General features: G+C 38.9%; 2 protein-coding genes across 2 annotated transcripts in view; one reads left to right on the top strand and one right to left on the bottom strand.

The window, feature by feature from the left end:
* The window catches only part of LOC143274610 (putative ATP-dependent DNA helicase HFM1), a gene marked incomplete at its 3' end in the record, with an annotated part of 46,208 nt that extends 44,521 nt beyond the window's left edge, over positions 1-1,687 (bottom strand). The window contains exons 1-2 of the mRNA XM_076578478.1: positions 1,571-1,687; positions 120-936 (exon numbers count right to left, since the gene is read on the bottom strand). Of these exons, the coding sequence (XP_076434593.1) occupies positions 120-936; positions 1,571-1,681 (928 nt within the window). The remainder of the gene's footprint in view (positions 1-119; positions 937-1,570) is intronic.
* A 1,940-nt stretch (positions 1,688-3,627) lies between these two features.
* Positions 3,628-14,351, top strand: LOC143274609 (uncharacterized). Its single transcript, XM_076578476.1, has 8 exons — positions 3,628-3,691; positions 5,993-6,134; positions 6,635-6,790; positions 7,408-7,645; positions 8,382-8,586; positions 10,286-10,361; positions 11,371-12,664; positions 13,677-14,351. Exons 1-8 carry the CDS (start codon positions 3,647-3,649, stop codon positions 14,056-14,058), a joined length of 2,538 nt encoding a protein of 845 aa, XP_076434591.1. The 5' UTR covers positions 3,628-3,646; the 3' UTR covers positions 14,059-14,351.
* The last annotated feature ends 544 nt before the right edge of the window (positions 14,352-14,895 follow it).

Raw genomic sequence — 14,895 nt, 5'->3', positions numbered from 1 at the left:
GTGTGCATGTGTGTTTGCACACACACACGCATGCACAGAGGTGCATACACACATATTAAATGCACATATACACTCACATATACATGTGTGCACACGCATTCACACACACACTCTGATACCTTGAAAATTGATCACAGCTGGTGTATAGGGATTGCAAATTGTTCCAGTCTGTGGAGTGGCAGATTCCCCCCTTTGGTCATGTTTTGAACTAATACTAACTTCACCTTTACTGCCAGCAGAACATAAGTATCTTCTGGCATTTTTTTCACCATTCCCTGGTTCAGAGTCCACAGCTGCTCTGGATAGATCACTCTCCCAGTGACCTGTCTGTAAAACTGATGAACACCTGTCATTATGCAAACTGACTGGAAGAGCTTTCACACTGGGGTCTCGTCTTACGTCTCGGGTGTAACTGCTGAGTGGAGAGTAAGTAGGAGAATTCCCAAACAGATCAGGAGGTGAGTCAATTCCTGAACTGGGCTGCCGAGTCTGAGATGATGATACTGATGGCAGATAGCTATACGTCAACCTTGAGTTCGTGATTCTGCACGCTTGAGAGGCTGAAGGCTGCTTCACATCGCAGGATGGCCAAGGCTGGGAGGACTGTGTGAAACGCCAGTCACCAGCCTGGTCTGAATCATGACAGCTTTGTCGCTCAGGAACCGGCTGCAGAGATGGCCAAGGCTGAGATACTGGCACTTTTTCTGTTTCTGGCTGGATCAGGGCACATGTATACAGATCATGACTGTTGTATATATAGTGACTGTGGCTCTTCTGAAAAATGCTGTCCTGTCTGGTCAATTGGCTGTCACCAAAGGTTTTGTTGAATTCATTTTGAGTCAGATGGCTGCTACTCAATCTTCTGTCTTTTTCAGTCTTGGCAGATGGTCTCTTTTGTGATGTATATTCCTCTGGGACATTTCTTGGAGTGAAAACCTGGAAAACAAAGTCATAGGGCTAACAAACAGCAAAGATGAATGACAAATTATAGAGACTTGAATAAATCTCAAATGAAATTTTAACAAAATTCTAGTATATATTAAAGAATCTATAAGGTGATCACACTTAAGATAGAACTAACAGTGTTTGTAACCTTCCATGTGAAAAAATAATATCTTTCAATGCTATCTATCTCCACTGTCTTGATTGATTTGTGACATAGATTATTTTTACACAAGACATACAAAGTTTGAAAAAAAAAAAGAAGAATATAATCATATCACTTTACTCATGGAAAATTTCTATGCATCAGAAACAATAAAGAAATTTGAATAGGTTTGATCGAATAGGATATATATGGCTGAAAACTGCAGACTACTCACTGAATGATGTCAGATGCCAGCATAACCCCCCATCTGACTCAAAAAGGTTTAATTCAAAAGCTGTTGTTTTCTTTTAAATCAAAAATATGTTTACGTTCTCCATGCACAAGCAAACACAATCACTCTCACATAATATAAGCAAACATTTAAATAAAACAGCATATAAATCAAATGCATCCCTTGTCAGTGTGGCAAAATATCTACCTTTTTTCAGGTAACCTTACAATATAAAATTTAGTTTGTGTGACCTGTGGCAGGGTGAAATCTTTGTAGCCGTCAATCTGTGAACACAGAGAACCCAGCCATGAGGGTACTGTTGGCGGCGGAGGAAGATCTATGTCAAATGAACTTGAAGACATCCTTATGGTCACTGCAAATTTGTAATCAGAGCAGCATCAATAATTCAAACAGCCATTCAGACAATCAAGTTTGAGAAGATACAAAGAAAAACCAGATGTGAGATATGTTGTCACTCCAATGTGATATGTAATTTGAGTACTAAAAGAAAAACATAATAACCTTAATAAAGGGTTACACACACACACACGCACACACACACACACACACACACACAAATATATATATATATATATATATATTTTTTTTTTAAAGACACATATAGATCTACTTACAGATGTCACAGGCCATTAGTTTCATCGACTACACCCCCCTCTCCCCCCCCTCTAACACATATACAAATAACTGTCAGATTCTTATCGATGTGGAGGCTTTCCAGACGTGGTCTTCGTTATATTATGCCCAATTTTGTCTTCGATTTTGTTTTTTTGTTTTTTGTTGTTGTTTTTTTGCTTATTTGAAGTTTTACATATTTACCTGTGTCTTAATGACAGAAAATTCCCAGGAATAAAGACAAAGAACTTGTGAAGAGCATTTCGTAAATATATTGATCAATTTTACTCTTGCAATCTGGAGCGAATAATTTTTTTAAAAAGATTTTTGTTTTGTTTTGTTTGATGTATGGCTCTTCCTGCAAGCAGACGACAGCATGGAAGTCACACTCCGCAACTACCCTAACGTCTGCCGATGATGCAGTCGAGAATCGCAAAATCTTCTAAATATTTAAATTCCTTGAGGCTGTGAGGATGCCTTTTATTTTCCTTCGATTTTTCTTTTCCTTTTAAAAAAACAAAACAAAACAAAACACTGCACATAGCACTGCATGCTCCATTCCATCATATATTAAGCAATCCTCAGACATACAGATATATATATATTCAATATTCAGGTCGTGAAAGTTAACTGTTAATTCATGGATTCTGTGAAAGAAGAACGAAGAAAACGCTGTAGAATCTATAGAAGAAAATATTGAGATTAGACTGGAAGTTCGCGACAGTGAAGAGCATATATATACGACTGATATTTTCAAATAACCAGTGCCGGGGGCAATCAAATGTAGTTTGAGTAGAAACAATGCATGAGCCTGAGATATTGTGTCGTCTCCAATGTGGTGTACAAGCGAAAAAAGTAAAGGATATTTTCTAAGACACGAAATCATACTTGTGAATGTACGTATTCATGGTGTGTTTCTCGGCAGCGTTTGTGTGTGCGTGTGTGTGTGTGTGTGTGTGTGTGTGTGTGTGTGTGTGTGTGTGTGTGTGTGTGTTCGTCTTCAGTTTAACGTCTTTCCACTTGAAGTGATATTAGATGTGTGTGTGTGTGTGTGTGTGTGTGTGTGTGTGTGTGTGTGTGTGTGTGTGTGTGTGTGTGCGTGAGTGTGTGTGCGTTGACTGCCAGAATATATGATGACACAGGATACATGATGAACTGTATCATGATGAGTGAGCGCTCAAACTGAGGCAGCTCTCAGTCTGCCCTGCCCAGGTAGGCAAAATGTGCAAATGACTCCGCGTTAGTAAAGCGCTTTGAGCTTGCATGGTATCCAACCGATTATATGCGCTATAATTATAATAATCCGTTATTATCATCTTTTCTCCTTTTTTTAATTTTTTTTATTTTAGTTTTTTTTTTTTTAAATCCCAGATCAAATTCTGAAGACGTTTTGCCTTTTTTCTGCAACTGTTGCACTGGCCTCTATTTTTTCTAACCTCAATCCGTACAACCTCAAAACGTACAATGCGATTTTACTTTCAGGCTATTTCGATATATATACTTTATTGCAGAAATACCTGAAAGTAAGAAACCCAGCTTAGGTCAGTAAGCAACTTAGCGACAGTTAGGAGTTTTCCATTGGTTAAATAGCACCGAACACGATATATTTTACGATTTTCTATTCATTTCTCAAACTGTCGGGTTCTCAAATCTAACCAGGGGGTAAGCGCGCGCTTTATGATGACAAACACATCATGGCCCCTGTGAAAATAAAGTTTGTGGTGTCCTTTTCTTCGCAGGTGAGCAATGCAGCGAAACTCACACGGGAAATCGGTACAGGGTCAGAGGGAGAGATAGCTTGGTACTTTTTATATTACGATTGGAAGCTGCTTATAGAAGCAAGTAAAGCATACATTATCAGTTCAATTTAGACGCCGAGAGCTCACTGAAAATGAAAGTTAAAACCGAAGTTTCTTCGTTGCAGGTATAACTCATAACAACACTGATTTTTGTGGTAGTTGTTGTTTTGGGGGGACGTTTTTTTTGTGTTTTTTTTTTTGTTTGTTTTGTTTTGTTTTTGTTGGGGTTTTTTAGCTGAAGAGAATGAGGGGCCGTGGTATGAGAGATTTGTGTTTAACGGACCCATTGCTGAAGATATGTTTTTTGTTTTTGTTGGGGTTTTTTTGTTTGGTTTGGTTTTTTTCGTCAACGATGTATCCAGTCATAACAGCGACATAAGAATCAGAGTGTTGATTGTGGTCGCTCTACGGAATAAGAGAGAAGAGTAGGTCGCGAAACAGGTGGAAGGGGAAAAATAAGGGGAACAACTTTCAGCTAAGTCGTTCTAAACTCGTCTGTTGTCGGGGCTGCCAAACTGCGAGCCGTGTGGATGAAATCTAATGGCCAGCAGCTCTGAACCAGCAGAAGGCTATACTTGCCGAACCATTGATATATAAATGTTCATTACCCTGCCCACATGCCTATCTACCCAAATGATTACATGTGACCTGTACATGTGACATTTACACCAATCATTGTGTGCAGTTCTGGATGTACCTGCATACTGACTACGTTTTGATGGTCTAGTCTGCAACAGGACTGTATTTTACTTTTCTTTTTTCTTTTTTTTTTTTAGCCGCTCCTGATAAAGCCTTTGGGGTGGAAATTAAAAAACCAACAATTTTATAAGTAACACCTCTCTCTCTCTCTCTCTCTCTCTCTCTCTCTCTCTCTCAAAATGCATTGTTGTGTATTCTACAGATTTTATACAAACTGAAAAATAATTCGCTGATTACACATTTAAAGTTATTGCTGAAATAATGGGGTGTAGATAATACAACATTTCTTTGTGAAAAAGTACATTTGTTTACACTAGAGATTTTTAGGAATAGAAATGTGAGCACCCAATGAATTTGTATATGGAGAAACCAACAGGTACCCTGCTTATATAAATTCATGTATAAGATTACTATTAGTTATTGGCTTAAGTTAATGAGAATGCATGAGTCTAGATTACCACACAAATCATATCGAACCTTGCTTGATCTGGATGCATGTGACAAAAGAAACTGGGTTTCGAACATACGTTGTAAATTGTATATGTTTGGATTTGGTTACATTTGATTAAACCAAGGCGTATAGAGTATTGACACAATTCTTAGAGTGTTTAAAGAAAGGGTAATTGCATGCAGATGGCAGGAATAGGATTTTCACGTTAGTAATAGTGAGAGATTTAATGTTTACAGAACATTCTGCACTGTACCGGATGTCAAAACATATTTACTTTTAAACATAGATTGACACTTAAAATATTCAATGGCAAGATTCGGGCTTGGTATTTCTGAAATTGCAGTACATTATTACTGATATAGAATACATAATGCAACTGATCTAAGGTGCAAACTTTGCAGCAAGGAGGAAGAAAATGAAATAGAAATACATTTCGTCATAACTTGTCCTGTCCTGCATGACTTAAGAACACCCATATTCTGTAAATTTCCCAGTCAACGTAGATTAGCATTACTGATGGCTTCTGGGCATGAACAGACCATTTGCAGTTTGTCAGTTTATTTGTTTAATCTTTAAAGCATTCAGACTGCGATCAACTCTGATGTCTTAGAACACTGAAGTTTGTTCTTGATGATATGACTGTTTATTTCTTGTTGTTTTTCTCACATGATCATGTGTATGTGCTCCTTCATGAGAGGCAGTGGCCATTGCATGAATAGATTATCCATATCTCTCTCTGTGTCTCTCTGTCTTTCTCTCTCTTTCTCTGTCTCTGTCTCTGTCTCTCTCTCTCTCTCTCTCTCTCTCTCTCTCTATGTGTGTGTGTGTGTGTGTGTATATATATATATATATATATATATATATATATATATGTGATATTTGTGTGTGAGTGTAAGAGACAGACAGACAGGAGAGATGTGCATGCATGCATGTCCATGTCATGCATGTGTATACATTGTGTGTGTTTATTGATTCTGTCACTGTCTATGGTCAGTCTGTATTTTTTTTTATTCCTTTCTTTGATTAAAAAACAACAACAGATAATGGTTATTTACGGAATGGATTAAACAATTGTTTGCTTGCCTTTCCAGGACAAAATTCACAAAGCAAGCAACCTGCTGGTGGAGAACAGTGGCACAAAGCGATGGCTGACCGACCCACAGGACAGGACTGGTCAGATAGATGCTACCTTTCAACTGGACCGACCATGTCACTTGTCCTATATCGATATAGGTCAGGCCACATAAACATAGTGTTACGTGAAAGTCTATTTCTAATAAACAAGCTTGTTGGAAAATAAAATAGGTACTCTTGTATGTTCACGTTCTCTGTTGAAAGAACAAAGAAAATTGCCTTTAAATTAACAAAACAAAATGATTTGAGACTGAGTTTGTTTTCCGGGAACTTTTATGCCACTTATTTGCTGAAGAATATGCGTTGAGTGCTGCCTATTCAAGAATTGCCACTATGCCGTTTTTTTGTATTGTACATTTAAATTCGTTAACAACAGGTTTGAATTTGAAAAAAAAAAAAAAAAAAAGTTGTGGCACAAGTGTAGCTTGAAGCCAGGCTGAGGTTTTCTGTGAAAACATATATGTCGAACTTTCAGTGTAGAAAGAAAAATGCATTGGACCTGTCCCTTCTTTATGTTTGTGTAGCTTGACAACAACATACTTGTAAAATGACTGTGACAAAAGCTTGATGATGATAAGGTTGCTGTTCCATTTTTTCAGGTGTCATATGGTGTGCAAGTGTGGAAGTGCGAGTGGGGAAATCGGACTGGCCACAAGGTCGAAGCTATGTCACACTTGTCCCGACTCAAGTTCTCATGTCACCGGTTGACTCACGTCTGAGCAGAAATGTCAGCCGCACATGTATGTTCTCAAAAGGTATGTACAAACAACTGTAGCAGTATTTTAAACAGGACTTTTTATTAAAATTTAACTTCCTGATTTTAAAAACTTATAATTTATACTACAGTCTATATAAAAGTTATTTCAGGACTGCTATTTGTAAACAAAAACAAAAATTACCTCCTTAGTATTGTACCACAGTGTCTTTTCATTTTCTAACACTGTTCTAATTTTGGAACTGAAAAGTTTAAGTGATCTTTAATCATTTATACAAGAGAGGTACTGTAGACTTTGTTTTAGCTGTTTGCCTGTCCCCATAGTAAGAGGATCCAATGATCCAATTTGACCTGCTGACCATACTAACACAGATGGTTGAAATGAATAGAGAAGGTTTTTCACAATTTGATATTCTTGTTTTATCTATAGAAAAGATTAGACTGACAGCCTTATTTAAAAATTTTATTAAAGATAGTTTTGCTCTGTACAGAAATTTGGAATAAGTATTTAATAGAAAAAGAATTTTACACAGTGCATTATCTAATTCTTACAAGTGAAACCATAAACTGAAGAATGAAATCAACATAATGCAAGTTGAAATTTCATTTGAAAAAGCCATTTCTGGGTCCATGTGTTGATTTAGTTGTTTGTTTCAGCTCACTTCACGAAGGAGGTAGCCAGTGACTCATCTCCATGGGATAGGATTCAAGTTGTTGGTCGTCAACCTTGGAGGAAAGACGTGCAGCTGGGACTGTCGTTCATACGAGTCAGTTGCAGTGACAGCTTTGACTCTGCAGCAGACAGCTGTAGGCAGTCGACTGATTCTGGCAACAAAACTGGAAAAACTCTTAGTGTAGCTGCTATGGAAGAGTATTTCTTTGGAAACAAGAAAAAGTAAGCTCAGTGCTGTTGCCATGATCTATGTGATTATGCACTCAGCATTTCCAGGAGTTGCTGGACTATTCTGTTTCAAATATCTCCTGGGGTTTAACAGTGGCAATCCAAAGTATACCTCTCTTAATTTGGGGTTGCTGACAATAATGCCTTCGCTGTCTTTTGTATTCTGCAAGAACATATTTGTCTCTACTATGAATTGAAATCAGAACAGTTGTTTGATCAGTGATGTTTTGCAACTTTTTTGAATAAACAGAAAAAAAGAAAGATGAAGATTTGTAAGCATGGTAGACACTTGGTTCAGGCAGCATTTCTTCCTCATTGTAATTCAAATAGTATTTCCCAAGTTTTATTTTACGAAAATGGAACCAGGTTGTATACTTGCGGTTCACTTTTATTCATTTTAAAATGTTGTTCTGGTTTTGTTGATTTTCCTCAAGTCATATACTTTGAACAGTTTATTTTGATGTTTCATTATCAATAGCACCTTGAAAAAGCAGACTTAACAATATTTTAATTTGAATTTGATTGATCTCAGCACCGACAACAGCACTCAGATGTTGAATTCAATATATAACTAATGCATTTTTTGTCTATATTGTGATTCTGTGTCCTCACTTATTTCTTAAACCACACGCAGATACTCACAGGCATATCAAAATTATCTATAAGACTGTCTCAGAACACTAGGAAGAAAGTATGAATATCATTCCGGCTTTGTAATGGGACATTTCAGAGAAAAAGAAGACACAGAGCTCAAGAGTCGCCTGCAAAAGATTGCAGCCACGGCAGAGGGCGTCACTGCCAACCCCAGTGTTCTGTCTCGCAACGCCCGCATGGTGCTTCTGGCCAATCAGAACTCCTCAAAGTCTGAGTCACCTGACGAGGACACCAGCTGCCAGAATTGTGCGTCCACTGACGGTCCAAAGGAGCAGACTATCGTGAGTCAGAAACAGAGTGTGAAGTACAGCTACAAGTGGTGAAGAATGTTACGTATTTTTTTGCTGTTTTTTTTTTTTAATGTAGAATATTTCAAATTTCTTTGTTTTAGTTTTGGGCGAAAGTAAAGAATATTACACATATTTTCATTTTAGTTTTGTTTGGTATGTGTAGAATAGTATATGAATCATCTCATTTTAGTTTGGGGGCAAAATCAAAATGTAGAACATTTCTTCAGTTTGGGGAAAACGTAGAGTATTACAAATGATCTCATTTTTATGGGAAAATGGAGAAAATTGCAGATTTCTTCATTTTAGTTTTTTGGGGGAATGTAGAATATTTTGAATTTCTTCATTTTAGTTTTTTGGGAACATTTAGGAGATTACCAATTTCTTTGCTTTAGTTTTTGGGGAAATGTAGAATATTTCAATTTTCGTTGTTTTGGGGAAAATGTAGAATTTTTTTTTTTAATTCTCAATTTTAAGTTTGGGGAAAAAGTAATAATGTTACAACTTTTTCGCTTGCTTGCTCAGTATGTCCTTATTTCCATACCTTACCAAACACTGACATACAATATGGATCTTTTAATGTGCGCATTCAATCTTCTGCATGGATATTTTCACAAAAAGTTAGCTCAAGCTCTAGCAGGTCTGCATACCTGTTAAAAAAAATCTCCACCCTTGATTGATTGATTGATATTGATATTTATATAGCGCCTATCCTCAGTCGGGGACCAAGCTCTAAACGCTTTACAAACACGGGGTCATTTGCACAACAGGCTGCCTACCTGGGTAGAGCCAACTGACAGCTGCCACTGGGCGCGCATCATTTGTTTCCTGTGTCATTCAGTCAGATTTCAGGCATGCACACAAACACACTCAGACAGATATGTAATATTTTACATGTATGACCATTTATTTACCCCACCATGTAGGCAGCCATACCCCATTTTCAGGTGTATGTATGCTTAAAATATTCTGGTTTCCATAACCCACTGGATGCTGACATAGATTACAGGATTTTTAACGTGTGTGTTTGATCTTCTGTGTGCATATACACATGAAGGGGGTTCAGCCACAAGCAGGTCTGCACATATGTTGACCTTGGAGACAGGAAAAATCTCCACCCTATACCCACCAGGCACCATCACTGAGATTTGAACCCAGGACCCTCAGATTGAAAGTCCAACGCTTTAACCATTCAGCTGTTGTGCCTGCCATGTGATGTGACTATGATTGGAACCCAGAGCTATTAGATCAAAAGTCCAGTGCTTTCAACGCTTGGCTATTGGACCCGTCAAGAAGGGAGATAAATTGAAACCAAGTTTAAGATGGATTTTTTTTCCTGGGAACTAATATAGTTGTATGTTGAACGTTTGTGCTTTCATTGTTTGTATTGCATTGTGATTACTGAATAAACTGTTGAGGTGATTGTGTGAAATCCTTTCTTCTCACCTGCACCCTTTTTCCCCCAACCCCTTTCCCATCATGGATCATGCGTGTCAGTGATTTTTCACACTGGCTTTAGATATGATTTGTTTTTATAATGGAATGGCTTTTATTTCATTTCATATTTTATTTCATGTAAGAAAAAGGTTTTTAACTTTTTGTCCCTCTCTTATGATGAGCCTGAGGGTACATTTCTGTACATTGAGTGTTTCAGATAATATGGTGACTGATTGAATGATTGTTGTTGTTTCAGGACCGAGTGGAGGTGACACGTTTCTTGGGTACGCTCAGCATTGAAAAAGGAGACATTGAGTCCTTGAAAGTGTCAGGTAATTCCTGTGTGTACAATTAAAGAATGAAGACTGTCATGCTCAGTTCTCTCTTCAATTTTTGTGACATACTCATGGAGGTACTACTTGTTTGGACTACTATTTGTTGGACGTTGACAGCTCTCAGTATCCGTTTTGCAAGGTGTCACTGCGTTTAGACAAATCCATATATGCTGCACCACATCTGCTGAGCAGCAGTATAACCCAACGCTCTTATTCAGAATTTGAGGGCATGCATGTATATTAGATTACCTATCAGAGTGAAAACTCTCAATGCTTGTGAACAGTTTTTTCTTCTTCTTCTTCGTTTTTTTTTTTTTTTTTTTTTTCAACTTCATTCTTAAATCAAGATAAATCCAGATTTGTTTACTGTGTAGATCTAAAAACTCTAAATGTAAATGTTATGTGTTGTGTGTAGGTTTTTGTTGTTTTTGATATAATTTTACAATATGTACCCTTAATGCATTATTTAGGTAAATGCACGTTTTGAGGATCATGAAAAAAAAGCGTAACTTTTATATGGTGCGATTTCCTTAACAATTGCCGCTCAAAGCACCAAAAAATAAAGAACACAACTCATGCACACACATACATGTCTGATCACTTATCCTCCAAAGTAGAAAAGAAGCAGCTGATGCTGTACAGGTAAAGTGCTGACAGGAATTCTGATATTTTTGCATTTTCTTGTTCTTGTGTTTGAGATTGATTTTTTTGGTTTTGTTCGCTGTATTCCAGATTTGGACAGACATCTTCAGTTTGTTGTGGGTGTGGGTGTGTGCATATATGTGTTAACTTTGATATGCACATCAGTGTTTGAAACCAAAGACTTCCAAAGTACACAAACAGTAGCAAATTTATGCCTTGGTACATTGGTTGTTGATAATGTATATATGTGTGTGTAAATGTTATGTGTTTTGGTTTGTTTGATTATTATGATTATGTATATGAGTTGGTTGATGTGATTATTTTGATAACTATTTAGTTGTTGTCTTGTTTATATGTGTTTCAGATTTACGGCATAAATTTGAGAAACTGAAATGGCGCAAGCTGACCGTGGATGAAAAGCGCACTTTCTATAACTGCTGCCAAGATTTCATTGGGCGTTTGTTTGATGATGATGATGATGCCCACGATGATTTCACTGCTGTTTCTGCTTCAACAAACAACGCAGCTTTCAGCGAACATTCTCCCTGTCGCAGCAACAAAAATAATAACACAGTTGACAAGGGAGGTGATGTTTCCAAAACGAGTTCAAGCAGTCATCACAAGCTTTTGTCACGCGACGCAAAAAATCAGGAGCGTGAAAGGACGACACCTAAATCTTCAGCAGGCAGAGCTTCAAACACTACCAAGATTTCCAGTGATGGGAAAAGCCCCAGGTCAGATCAGAAGCTGAGTGGGGGGTTTCTGAACACAGTGTTCTCCCTTACTGATGATGGCAGAGGGAGGGGAAGAGTGACAGCAAACAACAGTACCAGCCCACCCCAGGCAGACAGAGATCACAACACTGACGTCACTTCACGCCCTGGTCAGCATGTATGGGGCCATGCCTCCTCCACTCCCACACAGAGACACAGCAAGAAGTCAGTTTCTTCGTTAGCTAAGCAAAACATCTCATATAGACTAAACACTGCAGCGAAACAAGACAGGAACTTGGAAAGTGAAGATTCTTATTTTTGTGCTGATAAACCGAATGCGGAAAGTAACGATATAATGATGTCCCCAAAGCATTCGAGTGCAGAAAGTAATCGCTGTTCCCCAGAACAAAGTCGGTCTGCGCTGACGACCAGAATTGATAGATCCCTGCTTAATACTCACAGGCAGTTTGTGAAAGGCAGATTAGACAACATTGTATCCCGCTCTGCAAAGCCTGGCCAGTCAGCAGCAGCAGCAGTTGACGCTTCCATTGATCCGGAACCGTCTGAACAAACCGACACACCTGCACAGTCCCTCAGCAGGGCTTCACGTCGCAGGAACATACCTTCAGGAAAGGGGCCACAACTATCGGGAAAGAAACGTCAGGGCGCCCTACTTGGCTTGTCTGAGAATTTCAATCCTGCCAAACAGCGGCCCAAGTTCTGCTCGACTCCTAGAGGAGGCGACACCTCCGGTGAGGAGGAGGAGGATGGTGGGTGGCTGAACGCCAAGCGTGACGCTGGCAGGAGCCAGGCACGGGGCGAGGGGGACAGCAGCACTAAACAACGGCAAGCTGGAAGGTCGATGTCGGCTCTGAGGACTGAGGAGGTGAAGGACTCACCCTCATCTAGATTGTCTGCAGGATCCGGAGGCCAGGGAAACAAACTGTAAGTTCATTTTGTTGAGGGGCGGTCTACACTTGGAGACCAGACACATTTTGTTGATGGGTTTCTTTTGATATGTCACCATTTCTCTCTCTCTCTCTCTCTCTCTCTTTTATATTTGCAAACTTGTTAATAATTTCTCTTTTAGAGATAATGAAGTATTCTTGTATTCTTGTATCATGTATTGTCAAGTCCATATCTGCAGCAACATTGAAGGGAGCAACTAAATGTGACAGACCACAGGAGTGAAGGGAACAGTGCAGGCATGGTGCAGTGTAAAGCCCATAGACGTTACGAAATGAGAAACAAAAGCTAAAAAAGTAAAACGAGGGTTATTTTTGTTTTTCCTGGTGCACTTAAACTTCTTTAACATGCCAAGATATGCAGTGGACTGTTTCACTGGCAAATCTGCCATTGAGTGCAGACAGTACTGTTTAAGTGAATGAAGCTTTTTTCTTGTAACAAAAATGAGACTTCACCTGGACTGTCATAGAGCTTCTGCGTTCTAGGCCTGATCAGTGTGTTTGGTTTATTCAAAGGTTAGGCAGCTGCTCTTTTTTTTTTGTGACAGATGTGGTGTAACATATCTGTCCATCTGTCCACATGCTCCGACTCTTTCTTGAAACTGAAACTTTGTGACTGTGTGTGTGTGTAAAAATTGACCCAAGACAGCCTGGACTTTCCAGAGTTCTCTCATATAAGGTTAGGCACATTATGGCATCTGTGATTGTAACGATTTGAACAAACTCAGGTTAAAAAGCCCTTTGATTAAATTATTTTGTGCTTGCTATGAATAATCAATAATTAATGAAATCAAACATAAAATGTTCTAGGGATGTTGAAGGTTGGTGGTGGAAGAAAGAAGAAAAATACTCAGCAGTGTACTGTATTAATTTGGGCTTCAACAAGATGATGACAATAGTATTATTATCGTGTGGAGTTGAGGCCTGTCTTGAGAACAGGCACTATATAAACTGACATCATTAATATTGTTTTTTATTGTTGTGTTGAACAGAGGACGAGGGCTAGGGCCAGGCGCAGCTAGGAGACGACTGGAGATGCCAGAAGAAGATGCCGCCACTTCCACAAGTCGAACGTCACCAACGCCAGAGGCATCGACCACATCCATGACCCACAGTCCCGCCCCAGCCTCTGACAGCGACGATCCGTTCCGTGGAGAGCTGCAGATTGCTGAGGTCGCCACCTTTGTGGAGTGTCCCCTGTGTGAGGAAATGTTCCCGGAGGACACGGTCAATACCCACGCTGCCGACTGTCCGGGCAAGCAGTCGGTGGGTGTGGCGGGGGCTGGGGGTGTCAGGTTTGTGCCCTGCCCTCTGTGTGAGGACCTGTTTTCTGAAGACGTTATCGAGGACCATGCCAGCCGCTGCTGTCTGTGATGTTTTATTACATGTACGGACATGGAGAGGATCGTCTGTGTGGATTAGCTTTGCATTGCATGACTTTCCCGCAGTCAGTAAGAACTGTGTTTATCATTGGCCTGCGCATTGCTTCAGTCTGTTGATAATATAATGTAAAGGGCTGACACGTTTGTTCAAAATGATGTTCTTTACATATGAAAAATTCTTCTTATTTATGGTAGATGGTTCTGCTACTGAAGTTTCTGTGTTCTGGTCTTGATAACAGTTGTATTCAGACTTAGATGAAATGTTGTTCTAAACTGGCCACACACAAGCACGCACGCACGCACACACACGTTATCTCTCCACCTCCATCCCCTTATTTTGTTTTAACAAGTGGGAGGGAAATAATGCTGCACAGCATTTACAAATATGATATGAACGTCCTTCATGGACATACTTTGGGTGCACAAAATGAACAGAATGCAGTCTTGTTAACTCTCTGATAATCGTATTATAAAAATGTATGTCTCTGACATATGACTTTTATTTGTATACAAGTTTCAATTTGTGACGAATAATGCTTTTGAGTTTCATGATAAAACGTTCAACTTTCTTGGGCATGCAGTCAAGACTCAAATCCTGGGGTTTATGTTGTTTACTTACTGCTAAAACAACTACAACCACTAATTTGTTTGTGTAAGTGTGTAGGGAGATATATTGTTGAAAAATAAAAAATGAAAATATTTTTACTTTTCATAGCACACGTGACAGGATTTCTGATACATTCACCTGTCATCATTTTCTGTGTGTTTGTGATGCTGTAGATCATTGTATGTTCCTGGAAGGATTTTTTTTCTCATTGATAAAGAGATA

Source organism: Babylonia areolata, chromosome 29 (genome assembly GCF_041734735.1).
Source record: "Babylonia areolata isolate BAREFJ2019XMU chromosome 29, ASM4173473v1, whole genome shotgun sequence".
NCBI lineage: Eukaryota > Metazoa > Mollusca > Gastropoda > Neogastropoda > Buccinidae > Babylonia > Babylonia areolata.
The sequence above is the reverse complement of the archived record's forward strand: the minus strand, read 5'-3'. Positions and strand labels throughout refer to the sequence as shown.